The sequence below is a fragment of the Somniosus microcephalus genome, chromosome 2 (genome assembly GCF_052327205.1).
Source record: "Somniosus microcephalus isolate GS21.2 chromosome 2, FLI_Smic_1.0, whole genome shotgun sequence".
Lineage (NCBI taxonomy): Eukaryota > Metazoa > Chordata > Chondrichthyes > Squaliformes > Somniosidae > Somniosus > Somniosus microcephalus.
The window spans coordinates 46,484,645-46,507,371 of NC_140988.1; the positions used below are offsets into that span (position 1 = coordinate 46,484,645).

General features: G+C 44.0%; 1 protein-coding gene across 2 annotated transcripts in view; it reads right to left on the reverse strand.

Moving 5' to 3' along the window:
• Window positions 1-22,727, reverse strand: part of plk4 (polo-like kinase 4 (Drosophila)) — a 65,754-nt gene that overhangs the window by 14,664 nt on the left and 28,363 nt on the right. For both annotated transcript variants that reach the window (XM_086009389.1, XM_086009379.1), the window contains exons 5-13: window positions 21,177-22,221; window positions 20,561-20,664; window positions 18,636-19,036; window positions 12,500-12,604; window positions 11,596-11,698; window positions 5,777-5,926; window positions 5,559-5,689; window positions 4,366-4,460; window positions 4,082-4,205 (exon numbers count right to left, since the gene is read on the reverse strand). In XM_086009389.1, the coding sequence (XP_085865515.1) occupies window positions 4,082-4,205; window positions 4,366-4,460; window positions 5,559-5,689; window positions 5,777-5,926; window positions 11,596-11,698; window positions 12,500-12,604; window positions 18,636-19,036; window positions 20,561-20,664; window positions 21,177-22,221 (2,258 nt within the window). The remainder of the gene's footprint in view (window positions 1-4,081; window positions 4,206-4,365; window positions 4,461-5,558; window positions 5,690-5,776; window positions 5,927-11,595; window positions 11,699-12,499; window positions 12,605-18,635; window positions 19,037-20,560; window positions 20,665-21,176; window positions 22,222-22,727) is intronic.

The following is a 22,727-nucleotide window of genomic DNA, read 5'->3' on the forward strand; positions in this document are numbered from 1 at the left end:
CGGTGCTGGACCCCGCTCAAGACGCGTCGTGGGAAGCTGTACCATCGCAACCGTCGCCACGAAGATCTCGACGGCAAACGAGGCCGCCTGACAGACTCGCCTACTCGAACTTTTGATACACTTCACCCCGCCGGACTTAATTTTAAACGGAGGGGTGAATGTGGTAAACCACTGTAGTTCACTGTGTTCACTGTTGTTGTTGTTGTTGTCGTTCACTCTTGTTTCACTGTTGTGCCTGACTATGCCTCAGCTGACTCCGCCCCTGGGCTACCGAGTATAAGAGCGGCCGCATGGCAGCTCCTGGCATTCGGTCGTCCACTAGAGGCATAGTCCTGATCTGTCTGAAGTGCAATTCAGTAGTTAATAAAAGCCTGTCGTTCTGAACTCTGCCCAGCCTTTTATTAGAATTGATAGCGCATCAGTCTTCAAATACTCTCTTCCTCAGGCAACTGAAGGCTGCACTGGCACACTGAAGGCGGTGCTGGACGTCATCATCGACGTCTGCCCTTGTTGACAGTAGGCTCCCAAGGTATGGAAAGTGGTCCACATTGTCCAAGGCCTCGTCATGGGTTTTGATAATCGGGGAGCAGTACTGTGTGGCAGGGGCAGGTTGGTAGAGGACCTTTGTCTTACGGATGTTTAGTGCAAGACCCATGCTCTCGTACGCTTCGGTGAAGGAATTGACGATGGTTTGGAGTTCGACCTCGACCTCAGAGTGTACGCAGACGCAAGTGTCGTCTGCATACTGTAATTCGATGACAGAAGATGGGATGACCTTGGATCTGGACTGGAGGCGACGGAGGTTGAACAGTTTCCGGTTTGTTCTGTAGATTAGCTCCATTCCAGCTTACTGAAGGTGAGATGGAGCATTGCAGCCAGGAAGATCAAGAGGAGCGTTGGTGCGATGACACAGCCTTGCTTGACCCCAGTCCGTACGTGAACTGGGTCTGTGGTGGATCCATTGGTCAGGATCACGGCTTGCATGTCGTCGTGAAGCAGGCGGAGGATGGTGACAAATTTTTGAGGGCAGCCGAATTTGAGAACACTCCATAATCCCTCACGGCTGACGGTGTCGAAGGCCTTTGTAAGGTCAAAGGCGGCCATGTACAGCGGTTGGTGCTGTTCCCTGCATTTCTCTTGTAGTTGACGCGCGGTCAACTACATGCCAGAAGAAAGCAAGCCCAAGCTATAACAAGCAGCTCCAAAAAGGGCACGTCATGCCAAAGGGCAAGCAGCATCTAACCACGTTCTAGATGGAGAACAGGGCAGGATCTGGCATTGTCTTGTGCGAGTCCAACATTTTCAGTAATCACTCTGAAAAGTACTACTCAACTGCTGGACAAAGACCTAGAAGCTGCACTACAAGGGGCTGAGTCTGAAATTCATGCCAGATTTCCAAACTTCGGCGATAGAGAAAGACTGCAATGTTTTGCACTGAATGTTTGCAGATGTTTAAGTAAATATACACAAAGTATCTTTACCTGTATCGTGTGCAAGGCGTTTTCTACTAAAGTGTGTGGCTACAGCAGTGTCACTGTAGCCATGCCTGTGACTAGTCAGCAATTTCTATTGAGCAACATTGCTTTAATTTCATGCAAGAAGAGAGAAGAGATCCATCATAAAGAGACACAACCGCAAACAAAGAAAAATCCTGCTTTTGGCGGGGCGGGGCGGGGTGGGGGGTTAAGTGCAAACCACATCCATGCAGTAAATTCAAAAAGAATCCTTATAATAAATCCAAAAACACAAAGAATGGGAATGCAGGTACAAAAATGGGGACATCAAAGTCCTTATTACGGTGCAAAGGGTAAGAGTACATCAAACCAAGATATCCCCTGTGCCAAAGTGCTAAATTAAATTTGCAAAACTACATAATCCTTTTCATTGCTCCATATCTACAGGGCAGCAGTGATACCCGCCCTGCTAGAGACATGGACCATGTACAGCAGGCACCTCAAAGCACTGGAGAGGTACCACCAACGCTGCCTCCGCAAGATCCTGCAAATCCATTGGCAGGATAGGCGTACCATCAGTGTTCTTGCTAAGGCCAACATCCCCAGCATCGAAGCTCTGACCACGCTTAATCAGCTCCGATGGACGGGTCACATTGTCCGCATGCCCGATACGAGACTCCTAAAACAAGCGCTCTACTCGGAGCTCCGGCACGGCAAGAGAGCCCCAGGTGGGCAGAAGAAACGCTTCAAGGTCACCCTCAAAGCCTCCTTGAAAAAGTGCAACATCCACACCGACACCTGGGAATCCCTGGCCCAAGACAGCACAAGTGGAGGAGAAGCATCCGGGAAGGCGCCGAACACCGAGTCTCTTCGCCGGGAGCAAGCAGAAGCCAAGTGCAAGCAGCGCACGTCAACCCAAGCACCCCACCCGCCCGCCCCTTCAACCACTGTCTGCCCCACCTGTGACAGAGACTGTAGGTCCCGCATTGGACTAATCAGTCACCTGCGAGCTCATTTTTAATGTGGAAGCAAGTCATCCTCGGTTCCGAGGGACTGCCGAAGAAGATTCCATTAACTCTCAAATTAAATAAAGCATCAGAAGGCTGGGATACAGTAACACATTGCAAGAAGGAAGTGATTTTTTTTTTTTTTTAAATAAAAAACTTGCATATATAATTGCACTTTTCCTATCCTCTAGGCATCCCAAAATGCTTAACAGCCAATGAATTACTTTTGAAGTGTGGTCACTGGTGTTTTTGTAGGCACATACGGCAGCCAATCTGCGTGAAGCAAGGTCCAACAACTGGCAGAGATAAATGCCCAGTTAATCTGCTTTGGTGGTGTTGGTTGAGGGATCAATCTGCTTTGGTGGTGTTGGTTGAGGGATAAATGATGGTCACAACACCAGAGGTACACCCCAGCTCTTCTTCAAATAGTGCCATGGAATATTTTACATTCACCTGAACAGACAGAAGGGACCTCGGATTCACGCCTCATCTGATAGATGGCACCTCTGACAATGCAGCACTCGCTCAGTAATGCACTGAAGTGTCAGCCTAGATTATGTGCTTAAGCCCTCGAGCAGGGCTGGAACCCACAAATCTGACTCAGATGCAAGTGCTGCTACCACTGAGTTAAGTTGATTTGCATGGTAGAGTTCACACAGGTCTGCAGTAACCTTCTGTACCTCAAAATCCCAAACTGGTCCATGAAAAACAAATCACAAACTGCAGGAGGTAGAGAGAGCCCTAAAAGGATGGTTTCTATCCTTATTTAAATAGAAGAAATTTGGGCACATGTCAATAATATACTGAAACATTCTTAGAAGACATTTAATTCAAGAAGCTTTTCATAAAAGTCAGGCAGGAATCCATCCAAGTCCAAAGCCTTGCTGGATCATAAGGATATAATAGCCTGAATAACCTCAGAGTTGATGGGAAAATCCTCCCATTCTAAAGAGAGCAGCAGGCTGAGGTTTCTCCCGCTCCTCTTTTCAGTACCGACAGGTGTACAGGTACTGACTATCAAGAGGGTGTATTCTATCAGTCACACTGGAACACAAGTCTCGACATTAGCCTAAAAGGTTAGCAGTTGCTGCTATCTGAAGATCAATCTTACTCCAACAGAAGAGATTGTCCTTTGAACAAGAAGATTGTCTATATCTTATGAGTGTGTGCCAAGCTAACCGATCTATTAGCATTGACTTACTACAGCTCTTTCTGAATTCATTTTACACAGTATCCTATCTTGGAGGAGCAATGTATTTATTCTGAAGAGTTTAAGATGAAAACTCCAGGCAAAACAGAGCACAATCCATGCTGTGCCCGAGAAAAAATACTAAAAAGGTATTTTGACAGACTTTCAGATATAGTAAAATGGTCTGAAGCATCGAGTTCACTACTTGAAACCAAACATGGACTGCTTTATGTAAATGATGAAAGTCTATCAAGATTTGAATTATTGGGAAACACAAATTGATTTCACCAGAGCAATGACAAGATCAGAAACATCTAAAAAAAAAGTCTCTGTCCTAAAAGCTTTTCCTTGTTACAATCTGGTATGTGGAAGATGTTGAAAATAAGAAATTTTGCTATTTTAGATATAAAATATTTAAAGTGTTTACTTACAGAGGGACCAATGCCTGCAGCCTGGCTAGAAGAGGTACCTTGGATCAATGGTTGCTCCTGCACTGCACATTTTGGGTCCACTGAAGAAGCTGGAGACACCATAGAGTCTACGTTGGATGGCCGCCTATTATAAGAAAATGTCAGGCAATGAATCATTCAATGAGTCACCAATTAAAGTTCTATTCAACTGTCCAGCCTCAATAGCACTTTTAAACACATTGCACCTTTTCTATTTCCAAACCGTTTCCAAATTGCATGCAATGATTCATAGATTGATATTTTACCTTCCAATAATTATTGGGAAAAATGACATCTGCTTTTCCTTCCTTTCTTCTTGTACAGCAATAATTGATTCCAGATCAAGACAAGTTTGATGAGCCTGAGAGATACAAATAACTATTTATGATCTCGGGTTTAATATTTAGATTTTATTTTGAAGTATAATTTTGTTACTGTATTTCATTCGTTATGCATCCTTTACATATATTCATACTGTACATCCTTAAGTAATTTTTGCCAATTATCTTTGTTATGTTGTGCATTAAGAATTGAAATCCTAGCATTATACAGCACCCTGCATGCACAATATCCTCCAAGTTAAGCGGATGGAATGGTCTCACCCATGAAGTGTTTTGCTCCCCAAGGGTCAGTGCCTCTGAATTGACTCTCAGATGGATTCAAAGTGCTGACTTCCACTAAAAATCAATGAAGGGTGTCCAGAGTATACAACCAACCTCACTGAGGCAACTGAGGAAGGGATCAGGTACCCAACACGACAGGTCGTATTATTAAAAGGGGGAGTCTCAATTGGATGACGACAAGAATTTTTAGAATGACCTAATTGCTACTTTCCCCCATTATTATTAGGTTACTGTATTTTTGTTTTCTATCTCTGCCCCCAAACTGTTGAAAATAAGCTTTTTGGACTTTTCAGCAGCATTTAGCCCTTCTAATTTAGGGCTAAGTTGATTATCAACACCACTCATTTTTACCCTATAGAACTTTGCTTGTGTGATTGATCAATAGTGGATACAGTTTGCTTAGGCACTTGTGGTAACAATGGATAGTGATTCACGCTAAATATATATTCTATTATGGTGCTCAGATCATAGAAGTTTGTATTAGTTACCTTGTATGTTCTGATGTTCATCTGTAATTGGAATAATTATTTAAAAAGTATATTGCTCCATTTTAAAACTGTAATCAAAGCTATAACTCATTTTGATCAAATCAGGGCACTGAGGGAGACAATTGTTTAGGTACAGGTCACAAAATGCATTATAGGGATTGTCTTAATTACACATATCGTAGCTAGGTCAGAATTTATCTTAACTATACCAAGTGGACTGCAAGTACTCCATGCAAACTATTTTTTAAAAACATGATAGAGTAATGCTCATTCACTGTATTATACAAATATAGAATATTTACCAACAGCATGCAAACAGACCAGACACCTCAGGAATAATCTGTTTACCTCATGTGCATGTTCCACATAAGATTTTACATCTTCACTTGGGCCAGTCATTTTTGCTCCATTGAGTGTGTGTGACTTCCCAGACTTTTCTATGATACGAAGAAACTCTGATGTCTTGTTAATTTTGGCTCCTGTTAAACAAGTTATCAAAATAGTAAGAACCCACATGTAAGCCCAGGCATCTTGTTGTGCACCATGTTTAAGCAGTCAAGACTCACCATCATAAAAGCAGACTTCAACATCAGCTTGTGGGCCATTCTCCATCAACATGCATTTAGCATATTTAGTGTACAGTGTGACCTTTGGGGTTTTGGATCTCACCAAATGGACAAACTTCGATGCATATTGGTATTTCTTCCAGTACTTTTCTGAAACAAAATTTGTAACAGTGAAGGTAATGTACAAATGAATGCAACAAGGCCAGTCATTCTTGATGCAATTTTTAAACTAAACGCAATGCACTCTCTGAAGAGAACAGTACATCTAAAACAAAAGCAAAATACTGCAGATGCTGGAAATCAGAAATAAAAAACAGAAAATGCTGGGTACATTCAGCAGGTTAACAGACTTAATGTTTCAGGTTGATGACCTTTCAGCAGAACGTGAAGATGTTAGATGAACAGCTTTTAAGCAAATACTTGCTTAAAGCTATTTGTTTAAACATCTGTTCATCTCCAACATCCAGTTCTGATTAAATGTCATCAACCTGAAATGTTAACTCTCTCTCTACAGATGCTGCTTGCCCAGTTTATTTCTAGAATTTTCTGTTTTGATGAGAGTACATCTACCCTTATTATAAGGCTTTCAGCTATAACATTCTGTTAGAAGGTTTGGTAGGTTATACTTTGTAATGTATTTGGGGGAATACCATACCGCAAACATCTCATTATAAAAGTACAAAATGTTTGCTCATCAACCATGCCATCACAAGATGGTGTGCAATGTACTGTAACAAGATTCAAACAAATACTCAAGGAGAAGGCTACAATGGGCTCACCAAGTTTCCATATTAAAATTATAGCCTTATTTAAAAAACACAAACGTTCCTGTTGACAACCAGAACAGAGCTGGCATTTTCTAATTTCTAACAAACTGGGTGCCTAGAACTCAGTTAACAGGAAGTCAGTGTACCCATTCTGCCCTATTACTCATGATGGAATACAGACGAGCCAGAAATTCTCCAAATAAGACAGCTTCAGATGCTGTCCATAGTTGGCTTTTGGCTAGCAGCTGCTGTTTCACTTGCTGTCCGGTGACTCGTTCTACTGGCTTGTGGTTTTACATTTTCTCCGCCGCTTTGATCTACGGTGACCTCCCACTTGCGTCAATTTCACCATTATCTTGCTGCACCGCTACCGACTCATTCCTACGGCAACAGCTTCTAACTTCGAACTCTCTACCCTTCAAATAGCTTCTGGACTTCACTCCCCTGCTACACCCGTCTCTGAATTTGGACAGCAGTTAGTCGATGCTCTGTGCCGGCTCCATCCTGCTTATGTCGGCTTTGTCCCTCCATGGGACCTCTAACTTTGACTCTCGTCTCCCTACTATTGTCTCCAACCTATTCCCTATCAGAAAATATGTATCCCATTAATTACTACATAACCAGGCCTATGTAACCTGAGCTTTTCCGTGTCCATTCGTGTGCGCACTTTGGCTGCCGCTTCAGACCAGAGCCATTCATTTCTTTTTCCACTTTTTTCTCCCCTTTTCCTTTTCTCTCTATCCCTCCCCGACCGCTCTCTCCTGTCGTCATGCCTCCTGTCTTGGATACACTGCCCTCCCAAATCCCTACCTCAATCCTCCATTACTCTTCAACCTTCCTACTCTCTTGCTGCTGTCCCAGGCTTGACTCCCTCTTAGATAAGCCTACAGCATCCCTCTGTGCCTCTCTTGGCATCCTATGAAGGGCCCATCGAGGCACTTGTCGCTGCCTCCTTACGAGCAGCAACCCTAACTGTTCCATCTTACTCTCTAGCCGACCTTCCCATCCAGTGCGCCCACTGGGGGCTAATCTTACCAATCTCCTCTCTGTCCAACTCACCCCTCCCAGCGCTGACCCTGTGGACGGTGGCAGTGGGTCAGCCATCACCGACCCTCTCCGTATCTCCTTCCAGAATGTCTGTTCACTTGCAAACAAGGTCCTTGGAATCCATTAGCTTATCGTGGATGACTGCATCAACATCATGGCCCTGACGGAAACTTGGCTGAGGGGTGATGACACCTTAAATGAAGCCTCCCCGCCTGGCTATACCTTCCACCACTTGCCCCGCTCAGACTGCCGTGGTGGTGGTGTGGCTCTAATCAGCAAATCACACCTTGGTCTGTCCCCCTACTCCTCCGGCACTTTCTCCTCCTTTGAGCATCTCACCTTATTCCAACCCTCTCACTTAAAATTCTCGTTCTCTACCGCCCACCCAAGTACCATAAAAATTTTATTACTGAGATATCTTCACTGCTTTCCTCCCTTAGCCTCTGCACCAAGTGACTACTCATCCTCGGTGATTTCAACCTCCAGCTCAATTAATCATGCTCTCTCTCCCGAGTTCACTAGCCTATTATTTCTCCCTCCATGTAAACTCCCCAATCCATATTCACGGCTACCCCCTCGACCTTGCCATCTCTCGTGGCCTCGCTACTCCCATCGTGTCAATTGCAGATAAGGCCATCTCTGCCCACTTCCTCATATCACTCTCCACCCACATCCCCCTCCGCACCCCCCTCCCCTCCCCACCACCAACACTACTTCCTTCTGTATCCTCCCCTGGAAAAAACTCTCTCCCAACTCTCTTACAACTGCACTTATGAAATCCCAACTGTCCAGCCTTTGGCCCTCCATTCACCACATTTCTGCAGCTCATCAACACCCTCACCACCACCTTTGATGTCCTAGTCCGTATTAAAACAATTACTCTCTCTCACCCTGGCCGTTCCCCCCATGGTACGGCACTCATCTTTGATCACTTAAGTCCAAGGGACGCAGACTTGAACTGATATGGCGGACAACTGGTTTAGCCATTCGCCACCAGATCTGGCAGGACCACAAAGCATCATCGGGTCCTGCTCTCATCTGCCAAAATTGCTCACTGTTCCAGAATCATTCTGGAATGCAAAGATAAACCCCGGCTTCTATTCTCCACTGCTAACCGTCTTCTGAAACCTCCCGTCTCCTCCACCCTCACATCCGACAACAAGTGCGAGGAGCTCATGGACTTCTTTGTCTCCAAGATTGAGACCATCCGTTCAGCTGCCTCTGCCACTTCCTTTCCTTCCCAATGCCCACCGGGCCAAACTTCCTCTAAGGTACCCCCATGCCCTAGCCCTGAACTCACATCTTTCTCCAATTTCTCTCCTACCTCCCCTCATGACCTTTTTGTGCGCATCTTGTCCATGAGACCCACTTCCTGCTCCCTTGACCCTATTCCCACCAAACTGACCACCCAACTTCCTTTTCTGGCCCCCATATTGACATTGTTAACTGTTCTCTCTCCTCAGGTACTCTCCCCCTCTCCCTCAAATCTGCTGTCATCTCCTCGCTCTTCAAAAAACCATTGACCCCTCAGTCCTTGCAAACTACTGCCCCATCTCCAACCCCCCTTTCCTCTCCAAAGTCCTTGAATGTGTTGTCACCTCCCAAATCCGTGCCCACCTTTTCCACAACTCCATGTCTAAATCCCTCCGATCAGGTTTCCACCCCTGCCACAGTACTGAAAAAGCTCTCATCGAAGTCACAAATGACATCCTTTGCAACCGTGATAAAGGTAAACCATCCCTCCTTGTCCTCCTTGACTTGTCTGCAGCCTTTGACATGGTTGACCACTCCAATGCCTCTCCACCATCGTCCAGCTGAGTGGGACTGCACTCGCCTGGTTTCATTCTTATCTATCGAATCGTAGCCAGAGAATCACCTGCAATGGCTTCTCTTCCCACTCCTGCATCGTTACCTCTAGTGTCCCCCAAGGATCTATCCTTGGCCCCCTCCTATTTCTCATTTATATGCCGCCCCTTGACGACATCATCCGAAAACACAGCGTCAGTTTCCACCTTTACGCTGATGACACCCAGCTCTACCTCCCACCACTTCTCTCGACCCCTCCAGAGTCTCTAAATTGTCAGACTGCTTGTCCAACATCCAGTTTTGGATGAGCAAAAATTTTCTCCAATTAAATACTGGGAAGATCAAAGCCATTGTTGTTGGTCCCCGCCACAAACTCCGTTCCCCAGCCACCAACTCCATTCCTCTCCCTAACATCTGTCTGAGGCTGAACTACACTGTTTGCAACCTTGGTGTCATATTTGACCCTGAAATGAGCTTCCGACCACATATCTGTGACATAACTAAGATCGCCTATATCCAGCTTCATAAAATCGCCCGTCTCCGCCTCAGCTCATCCGCTGCTGAAACCCTCACCATGCCTTTGTTACCTCTAGACTTGACTATTCCAACGCACTCCTGGCTGGCCTCCCACATTCTACCCTACGTAAACTCGAGGTCATCCAAACCTCAGCTGCCTGTGTCCTAACTTGCACCAAGTCCCGTTCACCCATCACACCTGTGCTCGCTGACCTACATTGATTCCTGGTTAAGCAACGCCTCTTTCAAAATTCTCATCCTTGTTTTCAAATCCCTCCATGGCCTCGCCTCGCCACTCCCCAGCTCTAATCTCCTCCAGCTCCCATTACCATCTCTTTTTGCCTTGTACCATCATACCTTATCTACGCTCCTCTAATTCTGCCCTCTTGAGCATCCCAGATTATAAAATCACTCAACCATTGGATGTTGTGTCTTCTGCTATCTAGGCCCTAAGCTCTGGAATTCCCTGCCTAAACCTCTCCGCTTCTCTTTCCTCCTTTAAGACATTCCTTAAAACCTACCTTTTGACTAAGCTTTTGGTCATCTGCCCTAATTTCTCCTTATATGTCTTAGTGTCAAATTTTTTCTTATAATACTCCTGTGAAGCACCTCGAGTAGTTTAATACGTTAAAGGCGCTATATAAATACAAGTAGTTGTTGTAGTACTGAAAAATAAATTCGATTTGGAGAATAATTTAAAGACTCTCCAATAAATTAACTTCTAGTAATTTAATTTTTAAAATAGTGTATTACGCGAAGTATTCATGCGTTATATATTGTTTCCAAATGGTTAAAAACTTATCTTTGATCAGTTTAAGTGTGTATTTCTGACTAGGTTGCTCTCTTTCCCCACCCCATCATCCCCTCCACACCCAGTTTTTAAAATGCATTAAAAACAAATTCTACCCCAGTCTAGCCATGTTTTCTACTTGGCCCCGTTTTCTACTTGGCCCCACATGAAATCGTTAATTTGTCAATTTATATTAGAGTAACTAAAATAAAGCACTAAGTTGTTAAATGCTGATAGCATGCGTATTTATGCTTTTCACTTTAAAATTGATAATTATGAAAAGCAATCATTTAGATCATGAAGGCCAGGCATATTTAACAAGTCAATGTTTCCTTCTATTTATTGGTGACTGGAACTTGTAATATTTACATTTCTATATAATCTACATCAACTTAAGAAATGAGGGAAAAAAACCTTATTTAAACCAATTACAGGTACCTTTGTGCTATCCGGCACCCACGGGACCGAGCTGCTGCCGTTGCCTCAAAACTGCCGTACTCTCCAGAGTTACTGTTGAGAGATACGGAGATTCTTATCTCCGTATTTGACAACAAACACTGTTGCTTAGCAACAGCTTCTAAACACTCGGGTGTGGCCCTAAAGCTCTGTAGCTGAAGCTGTTGCTATAGCTACAGACCTTGCACAGCTTGACTGTTCAAACAAAGCAAAAAAAAACAAACAAAAAGAATAAAAAACGACTGCTGATTTTTGCCAGTGGTTCCAGATTGCCGGATAGCTCACCTCCGGGTAGCACAAAGTTTCCTGTAAATAATTTCTTGCAACCACAGCTACATATCCTGGCATTCTTACATAATTTTAGAAACCTATGAAGGCTTGAGAAAAATTCAGAACATCACATCAACAGGTCAACATTGTCCGTTAATAGTAGATACCTGGCAAGTTGTCAAAACTGTAAACAAATACTTCCTCTGGTGGAGATGGAGGTCTGTCATCCAGCGGGAAGCCTTTTCCCTCATTAGGATGATAAATATGGATCTGTGGAGAGTAAATGTCAAACACATTCCATACAAAATCATACTGTGTTTAAAGTCTAACGTAGATACAGAGTAACCGAATTAGCTTCACTTTAAATGAAACCTCAAGTGAAATCAAGACAAGGTTATAAAACAATGTAAATGATTTACACAACATTTCCCCTCGACAAGTAGACCAGTTTGAAGTGTGTTACTGGAACTTATTAGACCATAACACGTAGGAATCACAATTATCAGTAGAATTTTGACCAATCAACCTGCAATTTATTTAGAAGAAATCTCCCCACCTCTGCCCACCCACATACAGGTAGACTATCCTTTATCCGAAAACCTCGGGACCAGCCGTGTTTCGGTTTTCGGAGAATTTCGGATGGTGGGTCGGCGGGGGTGTCGGTGGGGGGTCGTGCGCACGACCCCCCGCCGACCCGACCCCCCGCCGGCCCCGACCCCCCCGCCGGCCACGACCCCCGCCGACCCCCCCGGATCCCCGCCGGCCCCGACCGACTTACGGTCGGGGTCGGCGGGGGGGTCGTGCGCACGACTTACGCTGACACTCAGCGTAAGTCGGCAGGGGTCGGGGCCGGCGGGGGGTCGCGCGCACGACTTACGCTGACCCTCTGCTCAGCGTAAGTCGTGCGCACGACTTACGCTGAACGAAAAAACTTTCGGTTTTTAGAGGGTTTCGGTTTTCGGAATTTCGGATAAAGGGTAGTCTACCTGTACAGATATTCTTGTTTGTATTAAAGAAAATAAAGATGCCAGCCACCAAAGCAAATTATCAAACATTTTTAAAATAACTTACCGTGCTTCCATCACAGGATATTCTAAGTACCTCCTTCACACGTTCTTGAGCACCGCTCCCTTTTAAAAGTTCCATACACACTTCTTCCGAGTCGAGAATACTCACCTGAACAACAAGTTTAGTTATGTATAGCAGTATGTCAAAAACGACGATATTAGAATACAAATAGAATGACATAAAATATACAGCACAGAAACAGGCCATTCGGCCCAACTACACTGGGGAGACCAAACGCAGATTGGGTGACCGCTTTGTGAAACACTTCTGCTCAGTCCGCAAGAGTGACCCCAAGCTTCTGATCACCTGTGACGTTAATTTTCCACGCCACTCTGACCTCAGCCTCGTACACTGTTCCAATGAAGCTCTACATAAACTTCAGGAACAGCACCTTCTCTTTCGATTAGGCACCTTACAACTGTATGACTCAATACTGAGTTCAACAATTTCAGATCATAACCTCTGCCCCCATTTTTCAGCTGGCAGCTATTGATGATTCTGCTATTCCCATTTACACCTCTTCCAGACCCATCTTTTGTTTCTTTACTTGTCCCATTACCATCTCCTTTTGCCTTACACCATCATCCCTTTTGTCTTTTAATCACTCCATCAAATACCTTCCCTTTTGTTCTTTCCTCCCCTCCCCCTTCTTCTGCACTTGCTTAAAACCTAATATATCTCTAACTTTTTCCAGTTTGACGAAGGGTCATCGACCTGAGACGTTAACTCTGTTCCTCTCTGCACAGATGCTGCCTGACCTGCTGAGTATTTCCAGCATTTTCTGTTTTTATGATAGAGAAGACTTTTCATTGGAAGATTCAAATCTTTCAAGAGAACAACAACTTGTATTTATATAGTACCTTTAACATTATAAAATATTCCAAGGTGCTTCACAGGAGTGTTACAAGACAAAAAGTTTGACACTGAGCCACATAGAGATATTAGGGCAATGACCAAAAGCTTGGTCAAAGAGGTAGATTTTAAGGAGCGTCTTAAAGGAGGCAAGAGAGGTTTAGTGAGGGAATTCCAAAGCTTTGGGCCTAGGCAGCTGAAGGCACAGCCACTAATGGTTGAGCAATTAAAATCAGGGATGCTCAAGAGGGCAGAATTATAGGTATGATGGTGCAAGTCAAAAGGAGATGGTAATGGGAGCTGGAGGAGATTAGAGAGATAGTGAGGGACAAGGCCATGGAGGGATTTGAAAACAAGGATGAGAACTTTAAAACTGAGGTGTTGCTTAACCGCACGCCAATGTAGGTCAGCAAGCACAGGGGTAATGGGTGAATGGGACTTGGTGCGAGTTAGGACACGGGCAACTGAGTTTTGGATGACTTCAAGTTTATGGAAGGTAGAACGTGGGAGGCCAGCCAAGATTGAGTTGAAATAGTCAAGTCTAGAGGTAAAGGGCATGGATGAGGGTTCCAGCAGCAGATGAGCTGAGGCAGGGGCAGAGACAGGCGATGTTACAGAGGTGGAAATAGGCGGTCTTAGTTATGGTGCAGATATGTGGTCGGAAGCTCATTTCAGGGTCAAATATGACACCAAGGTTGCAAACAGTGTGGTTCAGCCTCAGACAGATGCTAGGAAGAGGGATGAGTCAGTGGCTAGAGAACGGAGTTTGTGGCAGGGACCAAAGACAATGGTATCGGTCTTCCCAATATTTAACTGGAGAAAATTTCTGCTCATCCAGTACGGGATAATGTCAGACAAGCAGTCTGACAATTTAGAGACCATTCAATTCTTTCTTGTTCCTTACAGCAGAAATAAAGTTTTCCATCCTTTTACCCAACAGAAAATTGAACGTGCCATTTGCTCACTCTGCATGCTCAAAACATGTCAAAAAATACATCTATGCTCATCAATGACACTCCCGTCCATGTGACTGATAAGGTCTTCACTTTGAAGGGTCTTCCAATCACAACCTTATTGTGAATGATTGCATCAATATCATGACTGACAGAAGAATGACTTATGGCGGTGACACCTTGGCCCTTACTTAAGCCTCCCCACCTGGCAATACTCTCTACCACCTTCCCTGCCCAAATCGCCACAATTGGGGGTTTGGCCCAAACCCCTGGACCTGATGGCCTACATCCACGGGTTCTAAAAGAGGTGGCTGAAGAGACAGTGGATGCATTGGTTGCGATCTTCCAAAATTCCCTAAATTCTAGAACGGTCCCAGTAGATTGGAAGGTAGAAAATGTAACACTGCTATTCAAGAAAGGAGGGAGAAAACAGGCAACTACAGGCCAGTTAGCCTGATATTAGTCATTGAGAAAATGCTAGAATCCATTATTAAGGAAGTGGTAATAGGGCACTTACAAAATTATAATAATATATGATTAGGCAGAGTAATTAGGGTTTTATGAAAGAGAAATCATGGTTAACAAATTTATTAGAGTTTTTTTGAGGATGTAACTAGCAGGGTAGATAAAGGGGAACCAATGGATGTAGTATATTTAGATTTCCAAAAGACATTTGATAAGGAGCCACATAAAAGGTTGCTATGCAAGATAAGGGTTCATGGGGTTGGGGCAATATATTAGCATGGATAGAGGATTGGTTATGAACAGAAAACAGGGTAGGGATAAACGGGTAATTTGCTGGTTGTCAGGCTGTATCTAGTTGGGTGCTGCAAGGATCAGTGCTTGGGCCTCAGCTATTTACAATCTATATTAATGACTTGGATGAAGGGATCGAGTGCAATGTATCCAAATTTGCTGATGATACAAAGCTAGGTGGGAAAGTAAGCTGTGAGGGGGACACCGAGCCTGCAAAGGGATATAGACAGGTTAAGTGAATGCAGAATAAGTATAATGTGGGGAAATAGGAGGTTATTCGCTTTAGTAAGAACAGCCGAAAAACAGAATATTGTTCAGTGATTCAGAAGGGATCGGAAGTGGGGGGAGGAGAAAGAGGAGAGGGGATCGGGGGGAGAGGAGAGGGCAGGGGATTGGAGGGGGGGGGGGGAGGAAGAGGACAGGGGATGGGGGGGAAAAAAAGAGCAGGATCAGAAGGGGGTTAGGGGGACAGGAGGAGAGAGGGGACAGGGAATCGGAGGATGGGGGAGAGGGGACGGGATCAGAGGGTGGGGGGGGGGGGAGAGGGTGAGGATCAAGAACTCGGGGGGGGGGGGGTGGTGGTGTGGTGGGAGCATGGAGAGAACAGTGGGGATGGGGGTAGAAGAGCAAGATCCAGGTCTAAAGGGATGAAAGTGAGAACGTGATCCAGATGGGAAGACAGCTCACGTTCTCCCCCTCCGTTAGATGTGGATTGCGTTCTTCCAACCCCACCCCCTTTGCACCCAACACAACGTTCTATCTCTTCGCCCCCTAGACCTGGATCACACTCCTGACCATGAACGGAGAGATCGGAGGGGGCAGAGAGCGAAGTGATCAGAGGGGGCGGGGAGCGGCGAGATCGGGCAGAGTGGAACTATTCGCTTCGTACCCAATAAACCTATTAACAATCCGTGACCCACACACAATGCACCAGCAGTCACTGCATTTCTCAACCAGAGTGTTTAGTTTGATGTGATTAGCGACAGAGTGGGTACTTCCGCTTTTCTGTTGACCCGTGACGTCATCCTGCACAAGAGCCGGGTCACACTCAGTGCATGCTAAAAATCTACGGTTCTGCTAGTGATGTCACATCACCATCACCGGTTCTCGAATGAAATGCACCTCATTAAACCAACCCTGCAGCTCAAATTATGTAAAATAGTCACTGCTGTGGATTTCACTCCGCAAATCAGGCAGCATTTGCGGAAAGAGAAACAGAGTTAACGTTTCAATTTCTGATGAAATGTTACAGCTTCTCTCTCCACAGATGCTGCCTGACTTGCTGAGCATTTCCAGCATTTTACATTATATCACTCAACTGATAATGTGATCATGTGAGAGTTTTCTTGCTTTTCTAGGTGACCACATTAACAGGTAGATGCCACAGTCATTGCTGCACTGGAGCAGCCTGCTTGTGACAATGACTGGATCAAATTACACATTAGAGACTTAGAATTACTCTCCAGCAATCAAATTACACATTCCAGACAAACTGTTGGGTGTGCCTTTTCCTCCAAGAAATCTGGTCCAAGCCACTTGTGGTGCAACTAAATACAGCCATTTTTAAATGGTAAGAAACTATTAAATGTTGGTGTTCAAAGAGATTTAGGTGTCCTCGTACAGGAAACACAGTTAGCATGCAGGTACAGCAAGCAATTAGGAAGGCTCACCACCATTTTCTCAAGGGCACCTAGGGAGGGGCAATAAATGCTGGTCTTGCCAGCGGGGTCATACCCAAAAATGAATTCAAAAAACAGCATGGACAAAAACCTCAGTTCCATGTCCCTTGTATAACAAATATTCCAGCCAAACTCTGGCCACGGGTACCTCTATGGTCATCTATAGTCCCTTAATGCAGGAAAATTTGCAGTTTACAAAAATGGTATTCCCTCACTTGTCCGCAACGTACTATTGTGAAAGAGAAGCTAGTGTCCCATAAGTCGTAACCCCTTCACTTCCGTCCCATTCACTACAACCAGGTAAAGGTAAGGAGTCAACCTATCTACATCCATGGTCACCGCATAACTGGCCATCTCATACCTTACGAGCTCATACAGGCTCCTGGATTGCATCACAGGATTTCTAAAACACTAGCATTAGTTTACTTTGTAGCCTACCTAATCACACTTAAAACACCTGACCTCAGTCTCCAGATCTCCGACCTCACCCAGTGTGGGCTAAGCAACTGACTTGTTGAGCTGTTCAACCATGGGATGGCACAAGACATCTGGTCTCCCAGTCATGCAACAGCTTATCTGCGCTCACAAAGCCATAAAATGTCCAGCACACATAACTAGCTGCTCAAAAGTTATACACACCTGATCAAGTACTCAGATTCTTAAATTGGCTGGAACTATTTCCAGAAATCTATCCCTTAGCAGTTAAAAGGCAGTTTATGAGCATGGTGATGCTCTCTCTCCTTCCGGTCAGCTTTACACAGCTGTTTCTCCTGCTCATTGGCTTCAAATTCACATTATTCCCTCTTCCTGCAATCTGCATTGCACTCAAGGTCGAATTGAAACTTGTTCTCTTTAGCTAAAAATTGTTCTCTTTTGGTTTTTCTTCAGCAACTAATCTGACTAACATAAGCTTGACCGCTTCCGATTTGGACATTGTTATGGTTCAGTTCACTTTAAAATTTGAAATAGTTTGAATCACCTTAAATCGGCAGTGCAGCTCAGTAGTCCAGGTTGCTGCCACCAATTGTTACAAATTTAGTGTCTTGCCTTAGATAGTCTCTTGGGTAAAACAGTGCTAGTCACCCCCATAAAGCTAGCTGAGCCCATACTGCCCAATATCTAACTCTATGAAAACATAACCTAGGGGTGTAGCAATAGTGTCCCTTTGTGAACTGTACTGGATGTTCTGGTTATTTCCATGTGTGCTTCTTCAATTACTCCAAAATGTGACAGTTCTCAACATATTTACTTTTGAAAGGAACCTTTAAAATGAGGGACGACATTTGATGTTTGACCATGAACATTATTACAGCCAAAGCCCAATCCTGTTTTACCCAGCCTAGCCCAGGGATGCAGAGGCCAATTGTAGTGTCTTAAGTGCTGCCTTGGTTGAGGTCAGCTAACTTAACATAGTCCAGTGATCAGACCCAGGATTTCCTGATGTGGATGACATACTACAGGAAACTCTTTGGTATCCGGCACCGACGGGACCGGGATGGTGCCGGTTGATTAGAAATTCCGGATGACAGAGAGGGTTATCTACCGAGGCTATTTTTAACAAACAAAGAGTCAGACTCCTGTTATTGAGGTGTTCGGACTTCTGACAGCGCCAAGAAGCCGAGTAGTGGCAGTTTGGAGAACTACCCCCACTGACTAACTCGGACTCAGCAACATTTCTGGTTATTGAGGTGTTGTTTTCGGAGTATGAATTTTGCCGGTTAATAGAGAATTCCGGATATTTAGGTGCCGTTTAAACGAGAGGTTCCTGTAATATACTGGGCAATGTTTTTATCCACTATTAACCCAAGTTTCTGCTTACTGTCAAATCAGCAAGAAATGTTTCTGCGATTTTTATAACCTATACATTTATGAATAAGGAATTAAAGTTGTAATCCTTACCACTGCATTTTTGGTTTTCTGCCGGATTGATTTAAGTCTGTGGGCCCTCAGTGGTGACACCAGCTCTCGTAATGTCTTCATCTGGTATTCAGTAGGCTGTCTTTCCTGTTGTATGAAGCTGTGCTGTTTCAAAACTTGAGGACAGTCATACTGTGCGTCTGCTTGCCTGTAATCCCCTTTTGCAGAATGTGGTAAAAGAATCCCATCATATTTCTGAATGCCCATCTGTTTTTTGAAGTAGCTCTCTTGGTAAAAAGTATCAGTTTTCATTTTGTTGCTGGGATTTTCCCCCCATGTATTTGCTGATACTACTTCTTTCATAATCTGTTGCTTTCTTCCACTATGGAAACTTCCACTAGGGCTACTGGTGGCGCTAACATCCACTGTTTTTTTGAATGGGGCTAGGAGATAACAAAATGATTCATACGTTAAACCTAAATGAACAAATCTTGATAATCTAAATTTGCCTAAATATTGTACAGCTTTTATGTATATATACATATTACCCATGATACCCTTCTAGACACTTCATAAAACGGCACTACTTCAGTAAGAGAAAAAAATTACGATATTTGTGTTTTAAGTTTTAGCTACACATAGACTGAAGACAGAGACCACGGGGGGAGGTGATTTTCATTCAGAAGTCAGGAAGGAGGCGGGACTACAACTTTCGGGGTTGTAGTCCCGCCTCCATCGCGATGCGGCCAATCCACGCAATTTTAACTTGATTGACATTGTTGCGCCCGCCCAGCGGGCTCAGCAGGCCAATTAAGGGCCACCCAGCAACAGGTGACATCACAGACTAAAATTTCATTTGTCAAGACGTTTTGACAGATGAAATATCAGTGTTTCACAGCTGTTTGAAGCTGTCAAACACCGACAGTCTTACTTCTAACCTGAGTCCTTCTACACAGACACAGTTAGAAATCTCTCTGGCACAGAAAGCTGCAGGCTGTCACTTTTGACAGTTCGCAGCCATTCTGCTTTCTATGCCGGTTAGATGATGGACTCCCGAAACCTAGAGGAAGGAAGGCTGAAAAGGTAAGTACAGGTAATTTAAACTTCTTTACACACTTTAGACACACCAAACACACTTACCTTTGCACTCGTGCACCCACTACTCACCTGAACACCGACATCTCGACCCCTCCAAGTCCTTCAACCCGACGGCCCGACTCCTCTAACTTAGCGTTGTTTGGAGCCGTCGGGAATCCCACACTTCAAGCTTTAAAATAGGGATTAGGCTAAAAACTGCCTGTTAACAGGCAGTTAATTGGCACTAATCCCTTACCGCCTCGGGTAGGCGGGTCCCAGTGCGGGGCGGGTACCCGCCTCCTTTGAAACTTACATGGAGGCGGGATGGTGTTGGGACCCCCGAATTCGGGACTTTAACCCCCCGCACGCCTCCAATCCCGACTCCACGGGTCAATGAAAATCGAGTCCCATGTATTTTTATCAACAATGACAAATTGCAGTGTTTCACATAACCCGATTGCATTCTCATAACGGTCTAAAAAATAGGGAGGCATGGTAGCATGACATACTGCAGTTACCATGCATGATGCCAGAGTGGAAGGAAACAGTTTCATGTCTACAATTCACTGTATGCAAGTTCCTGATCTCAAGCATGCTGTTGAACAAAGGCCAGGTACTTCCTAAAAGGATGGAGGTGGAAAAAATTTAAAATAATTATAGTATGCCAAAGTGACCTAATGTCACAAGCCCCAAGTATGATCAGCATTGGAATGGTGTTGGCAGAAGCCTGGGAGCAGATCTCCAGCCAGTCATCTCATCCTAAAAAGATGCATGGCACAGACATACTACAAGGGAAAATGGAGAAAAATATTTTCTTTAAAAAAAGTTCAAATGAAAGCACACTTGCCATTGTTTTAACACCTTTGAAATGTCTAAATTTTATTGCATACCTTTTTGTGCCTGACCATTTTCAAACCAGCGTTGTGTTGTGCCAACCTGCGACATCTGCTCCAAGAACGGCCCACTGGACACAGGCTGATAAGCAAAATGTGGACTGTGAATAAAATTAGGAAAGATGAGCGTCTTTCTAACAACTTGAGAGGCTGGCTCCTAGTTAACTAAAAACATAGGGATGACAAATGAGAAAAGGCCATTTTTACTTTGCATAAGGCTGACCAATACTAAAGAAGCTATATCTATCCACAGTCACTCAAAAAATTACCATGAAATCTTTAACATGTTGAACACTATTTTGCCAGAGATCTAGGCAAGGATCTTTCCATACTTGTCAAACTGCTTCTCGAAAAATTACTATCTGAAGTCACAAAATGTAATTATGCAGACAGTAGTTTATTCTACACAAGTTTTGCCTAGAGCTCCCAACCTTCATTTAGCTAGTAGTTTTCCTATTAAGATTCATACCCTATAGTTAAAACTAGCATGAATTATAGAAATAATTTAACGACATCAATCCTATCCAAGCTTTCACCATCTTCTAGCCTGTAGCACCCCCGAGTGTAAAGTTACAATGAAGATGTGCTATTTGTTGAAAAAACATGTACTTACTTTGCTGTCTGCTTAACAGGTGGAGATATGGTGGATTTCTCATGCGAGCCAACATTACCTGAACCATCCCTACTAAACTGCTTATCTGTATAACTATCTCCATACAAATTTGCAGGATTGCACATTCCAGGTCTGGCAGACTTTGATAGTGCATCAACAGAGTGACATCGTTCCATAACACTATTGGGCTTTTCTGGATTCTGGCTTTGAAAGGTACCAGATCTGTCAGTGGAGTGTGCCCTTCGAAGCCATCGAGAGTGTGGTCGCTCTTCCTCTGCATGTTGTACAGTCCTTCCTCTACCACCTCTGGTAATTTCAGCATTTTGTACTCTTCCCTCATTAAAGACCGCACTGCCTTCCATGGATGACGTGTCATTGATAAGTCTATTGTGTGAGGTGATGACTGTCATTTTGTTTGGAAGAAACTGCCCTATGACTTGTTTGGTCTTTTGATGCAAGCGTCCCATTGTACTAGCACCAGAAGATCCTGTTCCTATGGTAAATGCTGTTGAAATTGTGGCGTGGCCACTATCCATCGAGTCCTCTACAGTTTCTGGATCTTTACTTCTGGATGAAGGGCATTTCATCATGAATGAATGGTCCAATACACCAGAAAGACTGATACGGTCTGCTGGATTTTTTCGAAGCAGCTGGTAGATCAGATCTCGAGCCTCATTTGAAATAAATGTTGGCATTTCATAATCTGCCAGCATCACCTTGTTCAGTGTATTTTTAACAGTGTCAGTATCAAATGGTGGCTTTCCCACTAGAAAGGTATAAAACATGCACCCAAGAGACCACACGTCAGATTCAAGGCCATGAGCACTGTGGGTTGCGATCTCTGGTGCAATGTAATTGGGGGTGCCACACATGGTGAAATGCTTTTCGTTTGGCATTTTCAGCTGTGCCGCTAATCCAAAATCAGCAATTTTTATGTTCATGTCGCTTGTAAGTAGAAGGTTAGAAAGAGTGAGGTCCCGATGCAGTATACCATGCGAGTGGAGGTACAACATTCCAGTAACAATATGATGCATGAAGTGTCGAGCTGTTTTAAAAAAAGTGAAAACAGAATAACAATTTCAAATAGTTTATATAGAAACAGCTCCACTTCTTTGCCACTTAAGTTACTTTTTCTCCCCAGTTTCTCTTTGAATAATTAAAGTCACTCATTATTATAGCCTTGTTATTTCTACATATGTTTCCAATTTGTCTACATATCTCTTTCTCCATTTCATTTCCACTGTTTAGTTTATTATAAATTCAGAATAGACTAACAGTTCTCTTCTTATTTCTCATCTCTAACCAAATTAGATTCTGTTTTTCCACCATCCCAAATCTGCCTCTCTTTGGCTCCATTTGATCCACTAGTTGGTGTCCATAACTAATTGGGCATAAAATTTAGCAAAGAACAAAGGGAGAGGCTAGGCTACTCTCCCAACCCAGAAACTTGTTAGGACATGGAATGCCCTACCCTACCAGAAACAGTGGTGAATGCAGAGTCAATAATACTTTTTAAGAAAGGAAGTGGATAAATATTTGAATTTTTTTTTT